Source organism: Oncorhynchus mykiss, chromosome 10 (genome assembly GCF_013265735.2).
Source record: "Oncorhynchus mykiss isolate Arlee chromosome 10, USDA_OmykA_1.1, whole genome shotgun sequence".
NCBI classification, from domain to species: domain Eukaryota; kingdom Metazoa; phylum Chordata; class Actinopteri; order Salmoniformes; family Salmonidae; genus Oncorhynchus; species Oncorhynchus mykiss.
The window spans coordinates 59,429,146-59,455,385 of record NC_048574.1 but is presented as its reverse complement, the minus strand read 5'-3'; the positions used below and the strand labels follow the sequence as shown (position 1 = coordinate 59,455,385).

General features: G+C 42.1%; 1 protein-coding gene across 2 annotated transcripts; it reads right to left on the bottom strand.

The window, feature by feature from the left end:
- Positions 1 to 109: 109 nt before the first annotated feature.
- On the bottom strand, positions 110 to 25,185 carry LOC110534383 (neuromedin-K receptor-like). Of its 2 annotated transcripts, XM_021619228.2 has the most exons (5): positions 24,383 to 25,183; positions 8,722 to 8,910; positions 6,077 to 6,227; positions 1,833 to 2,029; positions 110 to 1,567 (listed from the first exon to the last, which is right to left on the bottom strand). In XM_021619228.2, the coding sequence occupies exons 1-5, from the start codon at positions 24,748 to 24,750 to the stop codon at positions 1,279 to 1,281; spliced, it is 1,194 nt and encodes a 397-aa protein (XP_021474903.2). In that variant the 5' UTR covers positions 24,751 to 25,183; the 3' UTR covers positions 110 to 1,278. The 2 variants fall into 2 exon arrangements, with proteins under 2 accessions (XP_021474903.2, XP_021474904.1); XM_021619229.2 differs by lacking the exon at positions 110 to 1,567 and having other exon boundaries at positions 1,829 to 2,029; positions 24,383 to 25,185.
- Positions 25,186 to 26,240: the final 1,055 nt, after the last annotated feature.

Sequence of the window (26,240 nt, the reverse complement as noted above, 5' to 3'; positions counted from 1 at the left end):
TGTGTGATAAGGTGACGAGACGCTTATCAGAGAGAGGGAGAGTGAGTACTGGCATGTTTATGTAAGAGCCATGAGCTCTGGATTAAAGGTCTTCATGGAATCAAAGAGATGGATGGGTGGGTTTTTATTAAAAAAAAAGCTCTCAGATTGTGTTTTAATACGGCACCATTTCCCATGATGATTAGTTTTAGTACACAGTGCACAGTACTTCACAGTACGTCTCCGTGAAATACTTTCATGTTGATGGCTGAATGTGTCTGTGCATGTCTGTGTGTGCGTGTGTTTGTCTGCGTTTATCCCTCAATGACTAAAGTGCTAAAAATGGCCTTAACCACAGTAAGTATACACCACGGTATATCACAAAAGCAAAGACCAATCCTCTGCTTACATAAGACATATATCTCATACATTTAAAAAATAAATGGCACTGTACAATTCCTATAACGACAAAAGCAGCTTATGAGAGAAATGTCAATAACAAAATGGAACATCCTATCATTCTCATTTATCCTCAGGAAATTGCAGGCTGAAAGAGAAACACTGAATAATCTCTTGCCCCAGGTGCCTCTCTCTCTCTCTCTCAAAAAAAAAAAAAAACATTTCAGGACATACAGTCCACAGCTATTTCAATCTGTGGGGTATCAGTCTGCATAACTGATGACAAGCTGATAAAGGGTGTATGATTATGGTACAGAAAGACACATTAATAAACCATCTGTGTGCAACAACCTTCCCTTTTCATTATTATGTGTTTTATATATATATATATATATGCCCAACCTCCAACCACTCCTAACATTCTTTCAAGGGGAGCCTGCCTGAGTAATAGATGCATGCCCACACTGGTAAACTACTGGTAAGCTCTGCCTTCATTGCTTAGTCCAGATGTCACAAATCTGCCCACAAATCTGCCCGTCGAGACAGCAGCCTACCAGATGTCCAGTCAGTGTCGTGAGGGGGGTTTGGAAATGAGAAAAGGCAGAAACAAATGCTTTTCGAAAGCTAAGCAAAATACAAATAAAATCAAAAGAATCTCACTGCATCAAGCCAGCATAAAATACTTTATACAGAACAACCGCGTTTGCAACAAACTCACATGAAATACTTATGCTTGGTAAAATAAAATTAAAATCTAAAGGCTTGCTTGGAATGTTTGAGGGAAGTTCGGAAGGCGAAATGTTGACAACGACTTTCCAAACCACTCGTGAACACTCTAGAATGTGGTCGTGGTCATCATAAACATCTCAGGAGAACTGATCGTCGGCCACATCATCGGGGTCACTGTAAAGGTTGGACTTGGCTACCGCCCGGTTGGTTGCCATGGTTACCATTGTTATCTCCGTTAACACCGGCATTGCCATGGCATCTGGAGACTGCCTTTTTGATGCTGTGTTGGCGATTGTTGGTACTGTTGGTCCCAGTGTTCACGCGGGAGAGGGTGCACATGCTGCCCAGGTGGCCGGATCGGTGGTGGGTGGTGTTGTTGTCGCGCAACTCCAGCTCGTCATAGCTGGATACCCGGACGAACGGGCACCAACAGAACGCCCGCTTGAAGCCCGCCCGGAACCTGTATCCAAACCACAACCCAAACCAGACAGATGAGTGCATTGTTAGATTTTTAACATTTGAGAGGTGGCTTATGAATTCTAAAGAAGGTACACTGGTATCTTTCTCATCTGGTCTTATCCATCTAGCCAGTGGTTACCTAGGAACAAAGTAGGAACAAAGAAAAAAACATTTTTAAACTGAAAATATAAATGAGTTATGGGTAAGGCTTATCTTCATTCTATGCTTTGGTGCCTTCTTAACAGTGCCCAGGTGCTGGATCCTACCTGCTGTTGAGGCAGCAGTAGATGATGGGATTGTACATGGTGGAGCTCATGGCCAGCCACAGCACTGACAGGTAGACCTGCTGGATGGACTTCCACCTCATCAGAGCCTTGTTGACGCCCGTCACGATGAAGTAGACGTGGTACGGCAGCCAGCAGAGGGCGAAGGTCACCACCACAATGATCATCATCTTCACCACCTGGGGGTTAGGAAGGGGATAGTGGGAGGATAGGAGGAATAGAGCGACAGGGATGGGGGAGACAGGGTGGAAGAGAGGGAGGGGGAGAAAGCAATGAGAGAAAGAGAGGAGAGAATAAGAAAATAGGAGTGAGAGAGAGAGAAAGAGAGGAAAAAGAAAGTACGTTGTCTTTATTCTGTGTAGCTCTGAGACAAGATGTCGATCAAAAAAATCAACATTTGGACGGCCACTTCATGTTTGGTTTCACAAAGTACCTGATTCTGAGATGGACAGACTGTGTGACGCTCAATAGATTCTCACAAGTGTGGGCACCATGATTGATTCGTCCTCAGGTTGGCATTTTCATTCCGTCCTGGAAGCCACAGCAATTTAGGATATACTTTTTTTCATCACGACAACACCTTTCAAAAGAGCCATTCACAACACCCTCAAAATAGAATTGCTTCATTTACACATAAATGGTCAGGACTACCATTGATGGTCCAACGGTGTGATACATTTGAGATTGTATTCCATATCCTGACGCTCTAGAGCCAACACGAAGGAAGCAACTCACTTCAAAGATCCTGTGAATTCCATGAACTGATTGTGTCACTTAAAATCCTCAAAAGAGCATTTCGAAAACTTGAAATCAGATCGGCATTCTCAAAAAGTTTGTACTTTGTTGCCTTGTATGGAGGAGTTGTGACAAATTTCATCTGATAGAATTTTGTCTCTTTCTAGACTACCCGAAAATCAAAGCTCAGACACGCCTGGACAATGCAAACTGCAATTTGTCCGTCTTGTCAGCGAGGAAGATCTTTGTCCATGTATCCTCGCTGTTGTGTTCACTATTGTGTTACTACTGTGTCATCACTATAGCAGGTACGGTAGATCATCTCATAATATAGGCTGCATTCTGAACACTTAAAAGACACACCCTATCCCCTCAGCCCTCAAATTAAGTGGACACTTCTGATAACATCTGACGACTATACACTTGCAGGGCAAGGGGCGAGGGAGGAAGGAATGATTTTGTAATGGACCGCCCTTGCCCGGAAATTCGTCACTCGTTCATCCCGCGACGATTATGTTTTCAGCCACCGGTAGGTAGCTTGTGGTTGCATTATATGCGCTACAGTCAATTGTGATTGCATGTCTACTTTTATTAACTATATAAATCATAATTAATATACGCCTACTGTATGATAGCTAGCCAATGAATTAGCTAACTAATGTTAGCCTGCCTAGCTGGAACATCTGAAGAAAGAAAATGTTTTATTTCTACAATTTCCATAAGCTAACCCGAAACAAAAACAATATTACTTTTACCAGACGTGTTAGTAGCACAATTTCTACCTTATTTACATTTGTTTTTACTTACACTTGTATGTTGACTCCATATTGACGTTGAGGTTTTAATTTCGGCTGACTTTTCTTCACGGATGTATAATCCTCGCGAATTGAATTATGGCCCGAAGTGAACATAATTGTACACTCGCAAACTCGATCAAAAACGAGGGCTGAGGGGCTTACGTTGCGAACTTCCCTTGTTTGGATAATCGTTTGGACCGATGTCAAAGATGGTGACGGGGATTCCCCCAAGGGCATAAGGTGAGGGTAGGTGGACGAGGGTGTGTATTTTATGAGTTTGAAACTCAGCCATAGTCTCATCAAGTGAACTATGCTCACAATGTCATGTGACAAGATGGCTGCCAGCCCATAGAGCATTAGTGATTGTGATCTCCAATGAATGGTCAGTCTGTCCGTCAAACAGTCTGAGCTCCAAGAAACTCCCCAAAGCCTTTCATATAGATTCCATTCTGTCACTTTACTCGTTAGATTTAACCTACATTCGCTAAACCTTTGAGATTCTCCATTGAGCATGCCTTTTAGTCTAGCACTAGGCTTAGGAAACTAATGTACAGTGGTGTTGCATGCAAAGCACTAAATGGTGGGAAAGTCTTTATATTCCGATTTAACATCCCACAGATGTAGACATCCTAAAGACTTAGATTTAACTACAGTATGTCTCTGGGCTTGGTCATGTTTATGCTAACATCAGGAATATTGACTTGCATTGGTTATGGGCCAAGAATGCAAAACAAGTTCGCATTTGGAGATAGTGGCCATGTAAACAAAAACAAAGCATGGATTGCTCTTTTACCTTGAGCATAGACTGCTTACAGGGTAAAGGAAACTAATATGTCATTTTGTCATTTGGCCGAACTATCCTTTTAACTACTACTAGCTGTATACTTCAGCCTCTTGATTAAGTGATCGATCAAGCTGTCCGTTACCTTGTTTATGAACAATAACAATTAGGATCTTATAAATCAAGGATCAACTAGCGCCACCTGCATCATCTTCTGGATGATTAACAATGTGGCAGAAAGCTTATGAAGACGTGTCATCTCTTTGGTATGTACAGTGTGTCTGGGACACTGAGTCTAATGACGAACAAACGGTGTCTGGTAGAATCCTTTCCGGAGCTACTTAAAGCAGGAGAAAGGGTGTCCATGACGCATGACATAGCAGGTCGCAGGTAGTTGACGCGAGAGCACTGGTGGTCTGCTGAAGAGGTCACAGCATGGGTCAATTGAGCTGGCTGGGAACAGATCGCTGACCTCATTAGCAATTACTTTTAAACTAACCACCGAATAGGACCTGACGGTATGACAATGGGTGACATTCAGCCTAATGAACCTCTCTCAGCCCTCGTCTAGCTTCGGTAAAAAGGGTTTGGCAGGGACTTTATTGGCTAATCCAATAAATCCAATCATTTAGCGGACGCTTTTATCCTAAATGACTTCTAGTCTGTATTTGTGGCCCAGTCAAACCCACTGGGGAATTGGAACTGTGTATAAGTGCAAGGTTAACTAACCCTCCATCACTGCATTGCTCAAATGAAATCAAGTTTATATGGAGGTGCATTTCACGACAAAAACTAAAAACAATCAAAAAGAGAACCAGTTCTGAAATAAGACAAGAGCAAGTAACAACACCAAACGTGTGCTGGCGCCGAGGTCAAATGTCAGGCAGGATCACAGGCTACATCACCGGATAAATCACTGTAAACGAATACGGTTTCATGGCCTCGGCTATCTGTCCAAAACAAAGAACCAGGTGTGCTGATCCCCCGTAATCTGAGTGTAATCCTCATGAATAAAACAATAACAACCCAGAAATACAGTCTGGGTTTACTCACAGGGTGTCCTGGAATAATCCCAATAATTCCCATATCTAGACCTGTCGGATTGGCCGTTGCCTATCTATAATCTGACCCACACCTGTTAAACCCACATCTGGCCTAATAGATGTTAGTCATACTGGTTCACATTACCTGAATCCTTATGGATAACTGTGGGGACCAGGGTCCATATATATGAAGCATCTCCGAATAAAAGTGCTGATTTATGACCAGTTTTGCTTTTTAGACCACAATGAATGAGATAACATGGACAGGGGGAACCTGATCCTAGATCAGCGCTCCTACCCGGTGACGCTTGATACATACGGAGCCTGGACTCTAATTCGAAGATCAATGATGAGATACACTGTGTCCAGTTAATTGAATGCATTGTCATCTCTAAAGAGGAGACCAATCTCTGTTGTTTGCCTGCATAACGCTGGATTACCTGATGGGTAGCCAAATCCAGTGGGGAATACAGAGAGATCATTGTGCCATGTACAGGGTCAGTTATTCATTTCAATGGTATAGCTACATCAATTATTGTAATGACAATGTATTGGGTCAAACACGGATAAACCCTCAAATCCACCAGAAGCGCATATTCAGTTTATTATTATTATTATTATTATTATTGTTTGCAGAAATTATTTTCCCATCCGCATTTTTAAAAGGCCTACAGTATTCTACTTCTCACACCAAATGAACGGGAGAAAATGAAACTGAGACAATTGGGACGTCTCGTGACCGTGCCAGTTAAAATGACTGGCTGAATCTACTGCATTCAATTAATGGTCGCCACATTGGTTTACAAATGGAATACACATGGCTTTACCAAAGGACGTTATGTGTATAATGGAGTTGTATTTTTGCGTTACCTTCCTCTTGGCTGCGAGCTGGCTGTGGTAGTTATCTGATGCTTCCCCCGGGATCTCTCCTCCCCACAGCGTCACACCCACAATGGTGTAGGTGATACCCATCACCACTAGGGGCAGCACATACACCAGCACCGTCACAATGATATGATACCTGTTTACCAGAGAAGAATAGATAGCTGTCGGGAAGGAAAAGCAGAGCATTCCTGTGAATGTAATGGAAAACATGGTAATTCTGCAAATTATATTTAATCTAATTCACATTTATATGCATTAGTCTAGGTTGCTCTCTTCGTTAACTAGTCTGCATTGGTTGTCTGTCTATCTATCTATCTATCTCTCTAGGCTAGCTGTCCTGTGTGTATGAAATTCCTCTACTCATACGGACTGACATTCCAATTACCCAATCACCACCCAGTTCTCCAGAAGCGGGACACTCACCACCTTATATTAATTAACCTGTATGCAATCAATGTGGCAACCTGACAAACTTTCAGTTAATTCCAGTTGATACAAACAATTATTCAAGGATGCGTTCATTCAAAGTACACTGAACAAAAATATAAAACGCAACATGCAACAATTTATACGATTTTATTGAGATCATATAAGGAAATCATTCAATTGAAATAAATTCATTAGGCCCTCATCTATAGATTTCACATGACTGGAAATACAGATATGCATCTGTGGTCACAGATATCTTGAAAAAAAAACGGTATGGCCGTGGATCAGAAAACCAATCACTATCTGGTGTGACCACCATTTGCCTCATGCAGTGCGACATCTCCTTTGCATAGAGTTGACCAGGCTGTTGATTGTGGCCTATGGAATGTTGTCCCACTCCTCTTCAATGGCTGTGAGAAGTTGCTGGATATTGGTGGGAACTAGAACACGCTCTTACACGTCAATCCTGAGCATCCCAAACATGCTCAATGGGTGGCATGTCTGGTGAGTATTCAGACCATGGAAGAACTGGGACATTTTCAGCTTCAAAGAATTGTGCACACATCATTGGGACATGGGGCCATGCATTATCCTGCTGAAACATGAGGTGATGGCAGAGGAGGAATGGCACGACAATGGGCTTCAGGATCTATGTGCATTCAAATTGCCATCGACAAAATGCAATTTTGTTTTGTCCGTAGTTTATGCCTGCCCATACCATAACCCCACTGTCACCATGGGGCACTCTTTTCACATCATTGACATCAGCAAACTGCTCTCCCACATGATGCCATACACACGGTCTTCCATCTGCAGTTGAAAACGGATTAATGCGTGAAGAGCACACTTCTCCAGTGTGCCAGTGGCCATCGAAGGTGAGCATTTGCCCACTGAAGTTGGTTAGGACGCCGCAGTCAAGTCAAGACCCCGATGAGGACAACGATCACGCAGATTAGTTTCCCTGAGATGGTTTTTCACAGTTTATGCAGAAATTCTTCAGTTGTGTAAACTCACAGTTTCATCAGCTGTCCAGGTGGCTGGTCTCAGACAATCCCGTAGGTGAAGAAGCAGGATGTGGAGGTCCTGGATTGGTATGGTTGCAAATGGTCTGCGGTTGTGAGACCGGTGGGACGTACTGCCAAATTCTCTTAAACGACATTGGGCACACGAACTGCCAAATTCTCTAACATGATGTTGGATGTGGCTTATGAGAAATTAACATTTAATTATCCGGCAACAGCTCTGGTGCACATTCCTGCAGTCAGCATGCCAATTGCACGCTCCCTCAAAACTTGAGACATCTGTGGCATTGTGTTGTGTGACAAAACTACACATTTTAGAGTAACCTTTTATTGCCCCCAGCACAAGGTGCACCTGTGTAATGATCATGCTGTTTAATCAGCTTCTTGATATGCCACACCTGTCAGGTGGATGGATTATCTTGGCAAAGGAGAAATGCTCACTAACAGGGATGTACATTTGTTTTGAGAATAAACTTTTTGTGCAAATGGAACATTTCTGTTAACTTTTATTTCAGCTCATGAAACATTGGACCAAGACTTTACATGTTGCATTTGCATTTTTGTTCAGTATATGTTTGTGCTCCTTTATCGTGTACATTTGATTTGAGCACGTTTTCTATGATTGTCTATGCGCCATTATTGATCGTATTATTTGTTGGTATGTAAGTAACTCCAATGCCTAAGTAGGTTTGTTTGTGTAGATATTACTTAGATCCTTTTTCATATTGTAGATACTATTGAGTTTTGAGTATTTTTGGATGTATGTGCTTTTGACTAGTGCCTGTATAATTGGCCAAGTTATTTGCCTTACATCAGGGCTCTCCAAACCTGTTCCTGGAGAGCTACCCTCCTGTAGGTTTTCAATCAACCCCAGTTGTAACTAACCTGATTCAGTTTTTCAACCAGCTAATTATTAGAATCAGGTTCGCTAGATTAGGGTTGGTATGAATACACTGGGAATTAGCCCATTTGAAGTGTACCTCCAACTCCCAGTGTTCTTATCAATACACAACCACGGTAGCCCACACCCAAACCAACCAGCAGCATGTTCACTTCAATATACAGTTTCATTACCAATCAACCCAAAGCTGTTTTCAGATCAGCGAAGATGAACAAGAGGAGGTGAGTTAAAGGAACCCACTTCCGACTATTGAGATGCACCCAGAGTGTCTCACTCACATGAAGGAGTCATCTGATGACCGGGGCCAAGCCACGTAGCAGATTGTCCGGCGGGGCAGGATGCGGATCGTGGAGTAGAAGCAGAGAGGGAAGGCCAGCACCACGGCCAGCGCCCAGATACACAAGATCACCACCTTGGTGGCTGTGGCCGACAGCCTGGGTTTCAGCGGGTGGATGATGGCCATGTACCTGCAAGGGTGTCAAATCAAATCAAGCGTTATTTATACAACACATTTCAGACATGAATATGACGCAATGCGCTTCACAGGAAAACATTAATAAAACAACAAATCAAAATATATTTTCTATTTGAGATTCTTCAAAATAGCCACCCTTTGCCTTGATGACAGCTTTGCACACTCGTAGCATTCTCTCAACCAGCTTCATGAGGTAGTCACCTGGAATGCATTTCAATTGACAGATGTGCCTTGTTAAAAGTTCATTGTGGAATTTCTTTCCTTCTTAATGCGTTTGAGCCAATCAGTTGTGTTGTGACAAGGTAGGGTTGGCATACAGAAGATAGCCCTATTTGATAAAAGACCAAGTCCATATTATGGCAAGAACAGTTCAAATAAGCAAAGAGAAATTACATTCATTCATTACTTTATTTTTTGACATGAAGGTCAGTCAATATGGAACATTTCAAGAACTTTTAAAGTTTCTTCAAGTGCAGTCGCAAAACAATCAAGCTCTTTGTTGAAACTGTCTCTCATGAGGTCAGCCACAGGAAAGGAAGACCCAGAGTTACCTCTGCTGCAAAGGACAAGTTCATTAGTTACCAGCCTCAAACATCAACTGTTCAGAGGAGACTGCGGTGAATCAGGCCTTCATAGTCGAATTGCTGCAAGTAAACCACTACTAAAGGACATCAATAAGAAAGAGAGACTTGTTTGGGCCAAGAAACACGAGCAATGGACATTAGACCGGTGGAAATCTGTCCTATTGTCTGATGAGTCCAAATTTGTTTTTCAACAGGACAATGACCCAACACACTTCCAGGCTGTGTAAGGGCTATTTGACCACGAAGGAAAGTGATGGCGTACTGCTTCAGATGACCTGGCCTCCACAATCACCCGACCTCAACCCAATTGAGATGGTTGGGATGAGTTGGACCGCAGAGTGAAGGAAAAGCAGCCAACTGGCGCAGTGGTTAAGGGCGCTGTACTGCAGCGCCAGCTGTGCTATCAGAGTCCCTGGGTTCGCGCCCAGGCTCTGTCGTAAACCGGAACGCGACCGGGAGGTCCGTGGGGCGACGCACAATTGGCCTAGTGTCGTCCGGGTTAGGGAGGGCTTGGTCGGTAGGGATGTCCTTGTCTCATCGCGCACCAGCGACTCCTGTGGCGGGCCGGGCACAGTGCGCGCTAACCAAGGTTTGCCAGGTGCACGGTGTAGCCTCCGACACATTGGTGCGGCTGGCTTCCGGGTTGGATGCGCGCTGTGTTAAGAAGCAGTACGGCTGGCTGGGTTGTGTATCGGAGGACGCATGACTTTCAACCTTCGTCTCTCCCGAGCCCGTACGGGAGTTGTAGCGATGAGACAAGATAGTAGCTACTACAACAATTGGATACCACGAAATTGGGGAGAAAAAGGGGTAAAAAAGAAAAAAGGAAAAAAAAAGAAAAATCAGCCAACAAGTGCTCAGCATATGTGAGAACTCCTTCAAGGACTGTTGGAAAAGCACTCTAGGTGAAGCTGGAGAGAAGGCCAAGAGTGTGCAAAAGCTGTCATCAAGGAAAACGGTGGCTACTTTGACGAATCTCAAATATAAAATATATTTTGATTTGTTAACACTTTTGGTTAGTATATGATTCATGTGTTATTTCATAGTTTTGATGTTTCACTGTTATTATACAATGCAGAAAATAGTAAAAATAAAGAAAAAACCCCTGAATGAGTAGGTGTGTCCAAACTTTGATACTGTATGTTCCCAGTTTCAGCCCCCCCCAGGTTCTTTGGAAGGCTATTCCAGAGGCTGGGGGCATAGTAACTATAGGCTGCCTCTCCATGCCTCTTGGTCCTGGGCTTTGGGATAGTTTAAAGGTCAGTGCCAAAGGACATGAGAGACCTACTGGGTACATAACTCAAAAGCATGTCTGATATGTATTGGGGTGCACAGTTGTGGATTGATTTAAAACCAATAGAATAATCTTAAAATGAATTGTTAAACTCACAGGCAGCCAGTGCAGAGACTTTAAAACTGGTGTAATGTGTGCTCTCTGTCTGGCCATGCTGCAGCGTTCTGTATGTTTTGACGTTGGCCAATGGCTTTCTTTGGTAGACCAGACAGGAGAGCATTACAGTCTCGCTGTATCAGCCTGAGAGAGAAACGGCCGTACCATGGCAATGTTCCTCAGGTGGTAAAATGCTATTTGGTCACATTCCTAATGTGTGATTCTAAGTTTAGTTCAGAATCTAAAGTGACACCTACGTTTTTACCTGGTGTTTTATCTTATTTGACCGTGAATTAAAATACGCGGCCAGATTCTGTGTGCTTTGGCTCCAATAATAAGTACCTCGTTCTTATCTTGATTTAGCTGGAGGAAGCTGTGAACCATACAAGTATTTAAATCACTAATACAGTCATAATAATTTATCTGTGAGAGCTAAAATGCTCTGGTTGACACAGAAGTGTAAAGCTGTGTATCGTCTGCACAGCAGTGAAAAATCAATGTTGTGCTTTCTGATGACGGTGGCCAAGGGGCAACATATAAACTGAACCGAAAATCGATCCTTGTGGAACACCACATGGGATATGTATTTTCTCTGAGTTATGTTCACTAAGGGTGATAAAAAGGCTCTTGACCGGTTTAAGAGGTCCTAAACCAATTTTAGAACTGGACCGGAGAGACCAACCCACACCCAAGGACAGAGAGCTGTTCAGCGTCTGGCTCTCAGATCATTTGCCACTTTATCTTAGGCTGTCTGTGCTGTGGTGGGCAAGAAAACCAGGTTAGATTTTTTTTAGTTGTTTAAAAAAAACAATTTCTCCAGAATTTTGCTTAAGAATGGAAGGTTGGAGATTGGCTGATTGATTGGATTTTGATTTGGATCTCTTTTAGTCCCCATTTGGACTAATCTTCCAAGAGTCCTTAAACATTAAACTTCAATTTATAATACGAACACATTTCCTCATATAACACACTATTACAAACATACATAATATACTAACATAATGACCCAATAAATACTCAATGTAAAAAATATTGATTATTCATCTACTATAGTCCCACAACATTTCTACATATTATATTATGTTTAAACTTATATATTGAAAGGTTTCTGGTTTGCTCAGTTAATTTATTCAATTTTTTTATTGCTCTAAATGTTTTTTTTTGCCTATTTCTCTTTTCTGTCAGGATAACGCATAGATGGTGGACAATCTATTCCTAGTATTTACGGAATGTCTGTCTCTTACCAACTGAATAACATTGTGAATAGAACTTGGCCGTTTTAAATGATGTATATTATGAAATAAAATAAGCAGAATAACCATATCTCCACCTTAAACAATCCTTGCTGCTTTTTTCTGTGCATTCTGCAGCCTCCTAACTTCACTTGATGATGCATTTCCCCAGACCAGAGAACAGTAGTGCACCTGACTCTCAATTAATGCTTGTGTTTTTTGCTGAATAATTTTTCCTGGTAAATATTTAGCTACCCTTCTGATTATGCATGCTGTTTAAATATTTTTTTCACATAGATTAGTTATTTGAGACGACCATGATAAGCAGTTGTCTAGCTGTACTCCCAATAGTTTGGTTTCTGCCACTTCTTCAATTTGTACTCCTCCCATACTTAATTGTATCCCATGCTGTTTTGGCCTTCCTAGTGGAACAGACCGACATAACTTTGGTTTTCTTGGTGTTTAAAACAAGTTTGTTTTGGCAAACCCACTCCCTAATATTCTCCAAATCTCCTTGTAGCTTGCTGTACCTGTTGAACCGATTGTCTTGTTGCATAAATTGTAGTATCATCTGCAAATATAGTAGCTTGACTTTCAGCTAAGGCATAGGGAAGGTCGTTGGTATATATTAAATAAAGAAGTGGCCCAAGGCAGCTGCCCTGCGGTATTCCACAGTTTAACACATGAGGGGAAGAAAATGAACCATTGATATAGGTGGACTGTTTCCTGTCAGTTAGATATGACTGTACCCATTTCAATGCTAGCTCCTTAAAACCATAATGCATTAATTTTGTCAAAATTATTTCACGATCCACTAAATCAAATGCTGCACTGAAATCTAAAAATAGTACACCCACAAACTTGCCATTATCCATAGCATTGAGCCACTGGTCAGTCATGTCAACCAATGCAGTGGTAGTGGAATGGTTTTTGCGATAAGCATGCTGATTGGCTGTAATCAGATCATTATTTTCCATGTACTCCCATATTTGTCTCCTCACAATACCCTCCAATATCTTACTGAGTGTAGGGAGTAGACTAATTGGTCGACTATTGGCAGGAGTAATGGGTTCTTTGCAGTCTGTTGGAATAGGACACTGTTTCACATGCTTCCATACATTTGCAAACATCCCCTTTTCCAGTGATCAATGTATCCCAGTGGAACTGCAATCTGGGGAGCAGCACAGCGAAGCAAAAAATTGCCCATGAGACCATAACCTGTAGATTTACCATCAGGTAATGACTTCAATAGGTTTAACACCTCCTCCACTGACACCGTTTGCAGACTAAAAGAGCAGATCTTGTTGCTCATAATATGTTCATCAATCCATTGGACAATAGCTTGTTTGGAAAAATGTATGTTTACATTGTTGCTCAGTAAATTAATTTTCTTTGTAAAAAATGTTTCAAAATGATGGCAATATCAACTGGTTTGTTATTATTCTCCTGTCAACCTCCACACTAGATGGGCATGATGAGATAGATGTACCAGGTAAGCCCTTAACTGTGTTCCATACCTTTTTACAATCATTTTTACAATCAGTAAAAGCATTGTTGTAAAATAACTTTTTCTTTCGATTAAATTTAACTGCATAATTACTTAATGTTCTATAATTCTGTTCATCAATTTCTAATTTTGACTTGGCTGCCATATTTCTTTGAGAAAAAGCCTCACCCAGTTCATCATCAATCCATGGAGATGGACGAGCACCAACTGTACTCTTTCTTATAGGGCCATGATGGTCCATTACCTCAGTGAGCAAATCAATAACACATTCTGTAGTGTGATTTAAATAATCCTCTAGATAAATCAGCTCCCAGGGTACAGCAGCCAAATCATTTAGAAATAGCTCATGATTAAATGTTTTAACATTTCTCTTGACCACAATCCTAGGGATTGCTAAGAGCTGAAAATTGCTTAGAGCTGAAGAATCTAGATTACTTTTCTTCAGAACGGTTTCACCATAGCAGTTTTTAGTGCAGTGGGGAAAGTGGAGTGAGTGATCAACAATAGCTTGTACTTCTTCAGATATGTAATTAAAAACTGTTTTGAAGAATGTGGTGGGTATAGGATCGATAAGGCAGGTTGTGTTGTGATATCACTTTCCTGAGCATGTCCGTGTCAACCAGGGAAAATAACTCCATAGTGCCTTTGCGTGGTAGGCTAGGGCACATATCATCACACTTCTCATCAGTCTTGCTTGACTGATACCCAGCCCAATGTTTTCTTATCTTATCTCTGAAATATGCCACAAACTCATCACATTTAGATGTGGAGGAAAGTTCATATAGTTTTGCGGGGGTAGGATTTATCAGCCCATCAATTGTCAAGAATAGCACTCTCAAATTATTCTGATAATTAGTGATCAGGTTAGAGAAATGAGCTTGTCTGGCATTTCAAATTGCCTTGATATATGCCAAGTTGCTCTCTCAGAATAATGGACCTGCAACTTTGACTGTCTCGACTTCCGCTCTGCCTTTCTACAATTATCTTACATTTGAATGTTTCCTCACTCCGTTTGGATGTGGCCTTTTTCAGACTTGCTGGAGCTATGGCATCAATGACTGCCCTTAATTTGCAATTCAAGTGATCAACTACAGTTGAAGTTGGAAGTTTACATACACTTAGGTTGGAGTCATTAAAACTCGTTTTTCAACCACTCCACAAATTTCTTGTTAACAAACTATAGTTTTGGCAAGTCGGGTTAGGACATCTACTTTGTGGATGACACAAGTAATTTTTCCAACAATTGTTTACAGACAGATTATTTCACTTATAAATCACTGTTTCACAATTCCAGTGGGTCAGAAGATTACATGCACTAAGTTCACTGTGCCTTTAAACAGCTTGGACAATTCCAGAAAATTATGTCATGGCTTTAGAAGCTTCTGCTAAGCAAATTGACATCATTTGATTCAATTGGAGGTGTGCCTGTGGATGCATTTCAAGGCCTACCTTCAAACTCAGTGTCTCTTTGCTTTACAGCATGGGAAAATCAAAAGAAATCAGCCAAGACCTCAGAAAAAGTCTGGTTCATCCTTGGGAGAAATGTCTAAATGCCTGAAGGTACCACGTTCATCGGTACAAACAATAGTGCGCATGTATAAACACCATGGGACCACACAGCTGTCATACAGCTCAGGAAGGAGACGCTTTCTGTCTCCTAGAGATGAACGTACTTTGGTGCGAAAAGTGCAAATCAATCCCAGATCAACAGCAAAGGACCTTGTGAAGATGCTGGAGGAAGCAGGTACAAAAGTATCTATATCCACAGTAAAACAAGTCCTATATCGACATAACACAATGGGCGCCTGCTCCAAAACCACCATAAAAATACCAGACTACGGTTTGCACCTGCACAATGGGACAAAGATTGTACTTTTTGGTTAAATGTCCTCTTGTCTGGTGAAACAAAAATAGAACTGTTTGGCCATAATGACTTTTCGTTATATTTGGAGGAAAAAGGCGAGGCTTGCAAGCTGAAGAACACCCTCCCAATCGTGAAGCACAGGGGTGGCAGCATCGTGTTGTGTGGGTTGCTTTGCTGCAGGAGGGTCTGGTGCACTTCACAAAACAGATGGCATCATGAGGGAGGAAATTATGTGGATATATTGAAGCACCTCAAGACATCAGTCAGGAAGCTTGTTCACAATGGTTCTTCCAAATGGACAATGACCCCAAGCATACTTCCAAAGTTGTGGGAAAATGGCTTAAGGACAACAAAGTCAAGGTATTGGAGTGGCCATCACAAAACTCTGAACTCAATCCTATAGAACATTTGTGGGCAGAAACTGAAAAAGTGTGTGCTTGCAAGTAGGCCTACAAACTGACTCAGTTACACCAGCTCTGTCAGGAGGAATGGGCCACAATTCACCCCACTTATTGTGGGAAGCTTGTGGAAGGCTACCCGAAACGTTTGCAAGTCAAACAATTTCGAGGCAATGCTACCAAATACTAATTGAGGTTGTAGTCTTCTGACCCACTGGGAATGTGATGAAATAAATAAAAGCTGAAATAAATAATTCTCTCTACTATTATTCTGACATTTCACATTCTTAAAATACAGTGGTGATCCTAACTGACCTAAGACAGGGAATTTTTACTAGGATTAAATGTCAGGAATTTTGAAAAACTGATTTTAAATGTCTTTGGCTGAGGTGTATGTAAACTTCCGACTTCAACTGTAAATCATCACAAGAGGAAGGCAGAATAGGGGATGGTGTATTGTTCATACACTCAATAAACTTCGGAGGTAAGATAGCATTTTTTTATAATGTGTTCAGTATTACCCTGCGCCATCGGCAACAAGAACATTAAAAAAAATACACTGTGGTGATCAGATAAAGCAACATAAACAATAGAGGATTTATCAATAGTTAGCCACTCGGTAATAATCAGGTCCAGAGTAAGGCCACAGTTATGGATGAGCCCAGTAACATGTTGGATAAAGTACGTAGAGCTCAAAAGACAAATCAATTCAATGGCCTTGGAGTCACTCTCTTTGTCAACATGAATATGAAAATCGCCCAACACAATAATTCTATCATAGTTCTCAAGGACAACAGACAATTCTTCAGAGAAATCAGTAAAAATAATGCGCGGCAGTGCTTTGGTGGCCTAGACAGGGTTATAGCCAGCGCTGGTGGCTGACTTTTAAACAGTATAGCAGGATGGTCAAAAGACCCAAAGTCGTCAAATGAAAAGTCCTTACAGCTGAGAGCATTAGTAAAAAATGGAGGCTGTACCCCCCATTTACGTCAATTTACCTATTATTCATTAGGGTTTTGATCCTCTCGAACGTGGCCATTTACTTTTTCCCTTTTCCCCTTTTCTGATAGAGTACGGAAAGCTGTAGAGGGAGGCTTCAATAAGAGCGGCACTACAGTCTGAAGACATGTTTCAGTGTAAAAAATGCAATCAACTTTGCGCTCAGTAATGAGGTAATTCACGAGAAAGGTTTTACTAGTGATTGCTCTCAGATTTAAACGTGCCATATTCAATGAGTATGGACCACTCTGCCCCTGGGGCATTTGCCGTGAGGTAACCAATGAAATGCCAACCACTTTTTCCCTCCAATCTATCAGAATGGTAAGATATGACACGCAGTGTTAGAGGAACATGAAGTAGGTTACACACAATAACCATAGAGCCATTTCTACAGGATTTGATATACTTTCCAAATCCTATGTTGCTTATTCTGACAGGGAGGACTGGAGCACTACCAGACCCTGTTCATCAGTCTCTAAAACAGCCTCTATAACCATTCAAGAGGTCAGTCAGGGGGTGAAAGCAAAGACGGTGGATAAATTAAGATGTCTTACTCAGGCCGTTTACCAATGAAAAACAGTGTCACTGTTTACTAAACTGTGTGTGTCTCCCATAGACACCAATACGATTGAAGTTGGGTCTGGTCTACTTAGTTCAGAGACTGTGTATAAGGACCCAGTGATATGTCTCGCTTCCGTCTCCGGTGAAAGGATATTACGTCAAAGTTCAAAGGTTGATTTGGTATTTTATTCCTCCATACACTTCTTGCTTTACAGGTTATACTTTTTATTTATTTTGAATAGAGTGTACACCATAACTACAGTTAATGAATACCATTTAGTATGCAGGACCCACTGGGCACACACTGGTTGAATCAATGTAATTTCCACATCATTTCATTGAAATTAAGATGAACCAACGTGGAATAGATGTTGAATTGACATCTGTGCCCATTGGGAAATGTCTTATTGTAACTGCATTCTTTATAAGCTCTCATTTAGAAAAATATTTGGCGGTGGCTGTGTTGGATCAAATATAAAAGCGACAAAAAAAAGAGGATGAGATGCGAGTATTGTTTCTGTCTCACTGGAGAGTGTTGTGGAAAGTGTTGTCAAACATTGAGGCCTCCATTTTCCAGAATGTGAGTTAAACAAGCTCTTCTTGACAAAAGCCAGAGACCAGGTTGAAATACTACGATGCCAAATCAAACAGTAAATAAGATACCAATCTTCTCTGGAGCGGCCACCATTAGGATAGTAATGTGTGTGTGTGTGTCTGTGCCCAATTTCAGATTGCTTTAATATGCTGTATCTCAGGTACTCAAAACAAAGGATGCCCTATGTGGAGCTAGTTATGTTTGATTGACTCTTTGACTCTTCCCAGTCTATCTCTAATTGGATCCAACACTGCTGTTTGTTTGGTTTCCAGCATACAAAGATTCCATTTCCCCAGAATTTACTGCTAGACTGTCAGGTTTCATCCTCAGACCTTACCTTACCTTTCCTTACCTCTGTCTGTCTGCTTGTCTCTATGTGTGTGTGTATATATATATATATATATATATGTGTGTGTGTGTGTATGTGCGTGCATGAGTTTACCTGTGCTGTGCGTGTGTGTGTGTGTGTGTGTGTGTGTGTGTGTGTGTGTGTGTGTGTGTGTATGAGAGTATACCTGTGCTGTGTGTGTGTGTGTGCTCTGTCTTTGATTCTGTGTATCAAAGGCCCACAGTAGGCCTATAAGTGGTCAGGTCGTGGTCATGCCCATGCAGGTGCGGATTATCTCCTTTGACTAACTTCAAAGTCAGATGAAAAGAGATGTTGGACTGTAGTCCTACTGTGCAACACAACTTGTAAAGGTATAGAGTTGACCTCCCGACACCTGGGGCCTCATTTATTTCTGTTTTGATGTTAAGGTTATAAAACTGTCATAAATAATGCACTGCGCCAAATTATTAGCAGGCTACCGTTATTTGATTGAATTCTGAAAAAGTGGGACACTTTGCATTTCCGTCTCCTGGAACCTCTTCAGACATCTATCCAACACACGACACATTTTCTGAAATCCTCAGATGTTTCTGTTGAGTTGTGGGCAGAACGTGACTTTATATATAGCAGTTGCCAAACACTGGCTGCACATTCTGCAAGATTGCCTATTAAACTATTTAGAAGTACACGCTTCCATGCAAAAGACAAATTGTTTTTCAATATTTTGTTTGTCAATACATGGTTGTGTTTCTATCTCCTACCTTGGTATAGGCTCTGAGATTAAATAGTATATGCCGAGCTCCTATCGCACAGCAACATTGCAGCCTAACGTTACTGTCATAGGCTACCGGCCTATTTACTTTTGAGCATGGTCGGGTATTAAATGAGCGATGGATAAATGGTAGCCTTGTATTTGTTGTATAGAGGGAAGAAACTAGTTATGTCAGAAAAGTAGAGACATGCCCTTGCTTTATGATTATGATTTAGGCCTATATAATTATATGTAAATATAGGCTATTAGGCGAGATGCTGCTATGTAATCTTTTTCCAAAAGGCAAATGCATCTGTTTTGTATAGGCATACGGTCACGCCCTGACCTTAGTTCTCTTTGTTTTCTTTATTATTTTGGTTAGGTCAGGGTGTGACATGGGTGGTTGGTATAGTTTTTGTATTGTCTAGGTGTTTTAGTATGTCTAGGTATATGTAGGTCTATGGTGGCCTGAATTGGTTCCCAATCAGAGACAGCTGTTTATCGTTGTCTCTGATTGGGGATCCTATTTATAGCTTGCGATTTTCCATTTTGGTTTTGTGGGTTATTGTCTATGTGTAGTTGCATGTCAGCACCTGTGTTATAGCTCCATGTTCGTTTTGTTTAGTGTTCTTCGTTTTAAATCAAGAAGAACGTATTCACACCACGCTGCGCCTTGGTCTCCTCGTTATGACGAACGTGACAGAATAACCCACCAAACAAGAACCAAGCAGTGTGAAAAGGAGGAACAGCGCTTAATGGGGAGATGGACCTGGGAGGAGATATTAGATGGAGCAGGACCCTGGACACAGCCGGGGGAGTATCGCCGTCCTAAGGAGGAGTTAGAGGCAGCGGAAGCGGAACGGCGATACTACGAGGAGAAATACAGGAGAATAGCGGAACAGCGAAGATATGAAGGTACAAGATATGAAGGTGCCGCTAGCACGGCAGCCTGAGAGGCAGCCCAAAGATTATTTTTTTGGGGGGGGAACACGAGGAGATTGGCTGAGTCAGGTAGGAGACCTGAGCCAACTCCTCGTGCTTACCGTGGGGAGCGTGTAACTGGTCAGGCACCGTGTTATGCAGAGATGCGCATGGTGGTCTCCAGTGCGCTATTCTAGCCCGATGCGCTCTATTCCAGCTCCTCACATTTGCCGGGCTAGAGCTTTGAGAGACTAGTCAAGGACCATATCACCTCCACCCTACCTGACACCCTAGACCCACTCCAATTTGCTTACCGCCCAAATAGGTCCACAGACGATGCAATCTCAACCACACTGCACACTGCCCTAACCCATCTGGACAAGAGGAATACCTATGTGAGAATGCTGTTCATCGACTACAGCTCGGCATTCAACACCATAGTACCCTCCAAGCTCGTCATCAAGCTCGAGACCCTGGGTCTCGACCCCGCCCTGTGCAACTGGGTACTGGACTTCCTGACGGGCCGCCCCCAGGTGGTGAGGGTAGGCAACAACATCTCCTCCCCGCTGATCCTCAACACTGGGGCCCCACAAGGGTGCGTTCTGAGCCCTCTCCTGTACTCCCTGTTCACCCACGACTGCGTGGCCACGCACGCCTCCAACTCAATCATCAAGTTTGCGGACGACACAACAGTGGTAGGCTTGATTACCAACAACGATGAGACGGCCTACAGGGAGGAGGTGAGGGCCCTCGGAGTGTGGTGTCAGGAAAATAACCTCACACTCAACGTCAACAAAACTAAGGAGATGATTGTGGACTTCAGGAAACAGCAGAGGGAACACCCCCCTATCCACATCGATGGAACAGTAGTGGAGAGGGTAGCAAGTTTTAAGTTCCTCGGCATACACATCACAGACAAACTGAATTGGTCCACTCACACAGACAGCATCGTGAAGAAGGCGCAGCAGCGCCTCTTCAACCTCAGGAGGCTGAAGAAATTCGGCTTGTCACCAAAAGCACTCACAAACTTCTACAGATGCACAATCGAGAGCATCCTGGCGGGCTGTATCACCGCCTGGTATGGCAACTGCACCGCCCTCAACCGTAAGGCTCTCCAGAGGGTAGTGAGGTCTGCACAACGCATCACCGGGGGCAAACTACCTGCCCTCCAGGACACCTACACCACCCGATGTCACAGGAAGGCCATAAAGATCATCAAGGACATCAACCACCCGAGCCACTGCCTGTTCACCCCGCTATCATCCAGAAGGCGAGGTCAGTACAGGTGCATCAAAGCTGGGACCGAGAGACTGAAAAACAGCTTCTATCTCAAGGCCATCAGACTGTTAAACAGCCACCACTAACACTGACTGACTCAACTCCAGCCACTTTAATAATGGGAATTGATGGGAAATGACGTAAATATATCACTAGCCACTTTAAACAATGCTACCTTATATGAATGTTACTTACCCTACATTATTCATCTCATATGCATACGTATATACTGTACTCTATATCAACGACGGTATCCTTATGTAATACATGTATCACTAGCCACTTTATACTATACTATGCCACTTTGTTTACATACTCATCTCATTTGTACATACTGTACTCGATACCATCTACTGTATCTTGCCTATGCTGCTCTGTACCATCACTCATTCATATATCCTTATGTACATATTCTTTATCCCCTTACACTGTGTACAAGACAGTAGTTTTGGAATTGTTAGTTAGATTACTTGTTATTACTGCATTGTCGGAACTAGAAGCACAAGCATTTCGCTACACTCGCACTAACATCTGCTAACCATGTGTATGTGACAAATAAAATTTGATTTGATTTGATTTGGCATCCAGCCAGGACGTATTGAGCCAGCTCTATGTTCTGGATCTCCACTGTCATGCCCTGACCTTAGTCATCTTTGTTTTCTTTATTATTTTGGTTAGGTCAGGATGTGACACGGGTGGTTGGTTTAGTTTTTGTATTGTCTAGGTGTTTAAGTATGTCTAGGTATATGTAGGTCAATGGTGGCCTGAATTGGTTCCCAATCAGAGACAGCTGTTTATCGTTGTCTCTGATTGGGGATCCTATTTAGGTTGTCATTTTCCATTTTGGTTTTGTGGGCTATTGTCTGTGTAGTTGCATGTCAGCACTCGTGTCATAGCTTCACGTTCATTTTTTTAAATTTTGTTTGTTTTAGGGTTCTTCGTTTAAATAAAGAATGTATTCATGTCCCGCTGTGCCTTGGTCTCCTCATGATGACGAACGTGACTCAAACGTTTTAGTGTTTTTATTAGCCTACCATTATTATAATTCCTGTGCATCAAACACCTCAACTTTCCTCAAAATAACAATATTTGCTTGCAATAGTTGATCAACCACTAGAAGTTCTGAGTATGCATGGTCTTAGATATGCATGGAGATACAGTTGAAGTCGGAAGTTTACATACACCTTAGCCGAATTCATTTAAACTCAGTTTTTCACAATTCCTGACATTTCATCCAAGTAAAATTCCCTGTTTTAGGTCAGTTAGGATCACCACTTTATTTTAAGAATGTGAAATGTCAAAATAGTAGTAGTGATTTATTTCAGCTTTTATGACTTTCATCACATTCCCAGTGGGTCAGAAGTTTACATACACTCAATTAATATTTGGTAGCATTGCCTTGAAATTGTTTAACTTGGGTCAAACGTTTCGGGTACATTCCACAAGCGTCCCAAAATAAATTGGGTGAATTTTGGTCCATTCCTCCTGACAGAGCTGGTGTAACTGAGTCAGGTTTTAGGCCTCCTTGCTTGCACACGGTTTTTCAGTACTGCCCATACATTTTCTATGGGATTGAGGTCAGGGATTTGTGATAGCCACTCCAATATCTTGACTTTGTTGTCCTTAAGCCATTTTGCCACAACTTTGGAAGTATGCTTGGGGTCATTGTCCATTTGGTAGACCCATTTGCGACCAAGCTTTAACTTCATGACGGATGTCTTGAGATGTTGCTTCAATATATCCACATCATTTTCCTGCCTCATGATGCGATCTCTTTTGTGAAGTGCACCAGTCCCTCCTACAGCAAATCACCCCCACAACATGATGCTGCCACAACCGTGCTTCTTGGTTGGGATGGTGTTCTTCAGGTTGCAAGCGTCCCAATTTTTCCTGAAAAAATAACGATGGTCATTATGGCCAAACAGTTCTGTTTTTGTTTCATCAGACCAGAGGACATTTCGCCAAAAAGTACGATCTTTGTCTCCATGTGCAGTTGCAAACTGTATTCTGGCTTGTTTCTGGCGGTTTTGGAACAGTGGTTTCTTCCTTGCTGAGCGGCCTTTCAGGTTATGTTGATATAGGACTCGTTTTACTGTGGATATAGATACTTTTGTACCTTTTTTCCTCCAGCATCTTCACAAGGTCCTTTGCTGTTGTTCAGGGACAGATTTGCACTTTTCGCACAAAAGTACGTTCAAGAAATGTAAAATGTAAAATTCTGACTTCAACTGTACACACTTTCCCCATCAAGTTCAAAATGGCTAAATACCAACTTTTAAAGGAACTGGCATACGTGAGATTTAATATTTTTCATCCAAATGCACCTTTGATAAATAAGGCCCTGCGATGTTTGGCCCCGAGAAGAAGCACAGCATGGTAAACCCAGTGTGTGCGAGTGTGTGTGTACACGCTTCGCGTTTGCATGTGTGTCTGTGTGTTGTGAGTATAGCTTTCATATAAGCACTCTTGGCACTTAAAGCCATTATTTCACTGCAGGTACTCCAATTTAAATGATTTAATCAGCACGTACCTCCACAATGATAGGTTGGCTGCACAGTGAAGCTCATTAGAAGAACTCTGGCTCTTTTATACACAAACTGAGTAATGAAATGCTTGATCAAATCCTCAAGAACCTCAAGTGTTTTCTAATGTTGAATGCATCCCAAATGGAACCCTATTCCCTTTATAGTGCAGTACCTTTGCCCAGCACCCATAGGGCTCAAAGGTAATGCAATGTATAGGGAAAGGGGTGCCATTTGGGATGCAATTTGTGTCGCAGGATCTTTATTGGTTAGATTAGTGGATTTAAAGCTACATTCAGTTCATTCTCGTTTTGACAGAATGTAAGGAGAGGGTTGGTTTCCCGTGTGTGTGCATTAGGCCTACCTTTTTCTAATTTGATTTAAGGGGGTTGGTTATAGAATCAGTACATTACATTAAACCGGAGTAGCATTAAACAAATAATAACAAATTGTCACATTTCCTATAAAAATATAAATAAATTCACCAAATGTAATAGAATGTGTGAAAATTAAGTTGATGTCTCCAGAGCTCACCTGTCGACCGCTATTGCGCTCATTGAATAGATGCTTGAAAACACTGCCGTGACTGGGAAAAAGTTGTGGAACTTGCAGTATGATTCTCCAAAGTACCAATTGCCGTGAGCAGCATATATGAAATTAATCAACGTGTTGAACGCGGCCATTGAGGCGTCAGAGAAAGCCAAGTTGAGTAAAAAGTAGTTTGTCACGGTCCGCATCCTCTTGTGCGCCAATACGATCCAAATCACTATCAGGTTCCCAAAAACTGCCACGGCGAGCACAAGGCTGTACGCGACCGACCATAGCACGATGCGCCAAGGCGGTTGTACAAACTGATTTGTAAAGGTCCTAGTTGTGTTTGATCCGTTGTTTGCCGCAGCCATTCCTCTAGTCACCCTGCCGATATTTACTTGGATTCAATGCCTGGAGGTGGCAGCCGTTGAATTGGCATACACCTTCGCAGCGCACCAAAACCCGCAAGTGCTCTGCTCAATACGGTCACGTTAAGTCCCTCTTCATTTATATTGCTGTTCCGGTCACTACAGGGCAAACGCGTTTGGGAGACAGTCGTAACAAAATGTCTAGTGACAACTCCAATAAATAATTGACACTTGAAGAGCACGGCACTTCTGATCCATATGATAGAGTACTTCTCAAATAGGCTACCGATAATATTCGAACAGTTCTTTGGAAACAGAAATTATCCTTTGTTTTGCTACACATAAGTGAACGTATCCTAGAGCTCTGAGCAGCAGAAGGATCCAAAGGGATGGACTGCGCTGAGTCGTGCGCTGCGCGTAGGGAATCAATCATGTGGTGTTCCATTAAATTCTTTACGTCACACTCCCCTTCCCTTTCTAATAACAACCTGTCATTCACTTGAACTGTAGATCAATCAGCTACGCTTTAATACAAATGAGACATAAACATACGGCAAGCATGGAATTTGATGGCGAGTCACTTATAAATGCCTTACATAATCACGATGAACGACATGCACGTGTCAGGCACTGATTCAAGGCCTGCAGCATCTGTTGCCTCCATTGACTGAGTCGCTAATTTCACTCATGGTACATCTCCGTGATCAAAGGGCCTTTGTCATTGTCACTGCAAGTATTGAAAATATACCTTTATTGACTACGTTTATTAAACAGTCATATTTGATAAATGTGTCTAGTATCTCCAAAAATGTGTTGTTTTTACCCTAAATAACTCTCTTCATTTCCAAGATCGATTTTCAATAGATGGATCTGCCAAGGCCTTATCACCAAAATGAATGCAGTTCCCAATAGGAATATGTCAACCTTTTCGGGATGGACTGACTCTATGATCCTAATGCACTCATTCAAAACAATCAATTGAACTTTCAGGGTACCAAACCAATATGTATTTTTGAAGCTTCAGCTTTGGAGTTCTTGCTCCATTGTGACTTATTACCTTGTATCTCATAATAAAAGTTACATTATCTGAAAAATACACAGCCCCCCTCGGTATTCAACAGCATCCAAACCACCAAGCATCCCTCATTTGTGTCACCTAAGCAGCGTGGAAAGGACAGAGAGGCTTCATCCCAAACGGCACCCCATTCCCATTATAGTGTATAACTTTAGGGGCTTTGGTCAATAGTTGTGCACTATGGAATAGGGTGCAATTTGGGACATGCACAGGGGCACGTGGGAAAGTGCCTTTTATCCACTGATCCACATGCTCAGTATAAAAAGTAGAGACGGTGACGCCACACCGACGTTAAGACATTAATGTTCCCGACCACAGGTGTTCACTGCAGAGGGAGTCATGCCAATTAGGCTTCTCTCTCCCCTTCTCCTGGTGGGTTCCCCTAGCAATTATGCAGGATTACACCTGATGGGTTCCC

Excerpts from the sequence above, each read along its gene's own strand:
- LOC110534383 (XM_021619228.2), bottom strand. The coding sequence starts at position 24,750 with ATGGCTGCGGCAAACAACGGATCAAACACAACTAGGACCTTTACAAAT. Across the intron at positions 8,911-24,382 it reads AGCGCAATAGCGGTCGACAG|GTACATGGCCATCATCCACC; the intron begins GTGAGCTCTGGA and ends ACACCCTTGCAG. Across the intron at positions 6,228-8,721 it reads TCATCAGATGACTCCTTCAT|GTATCATATCATTGTGACGG; the intron begins GTGAGTGAGACA and ends TCTGGTAAACAG.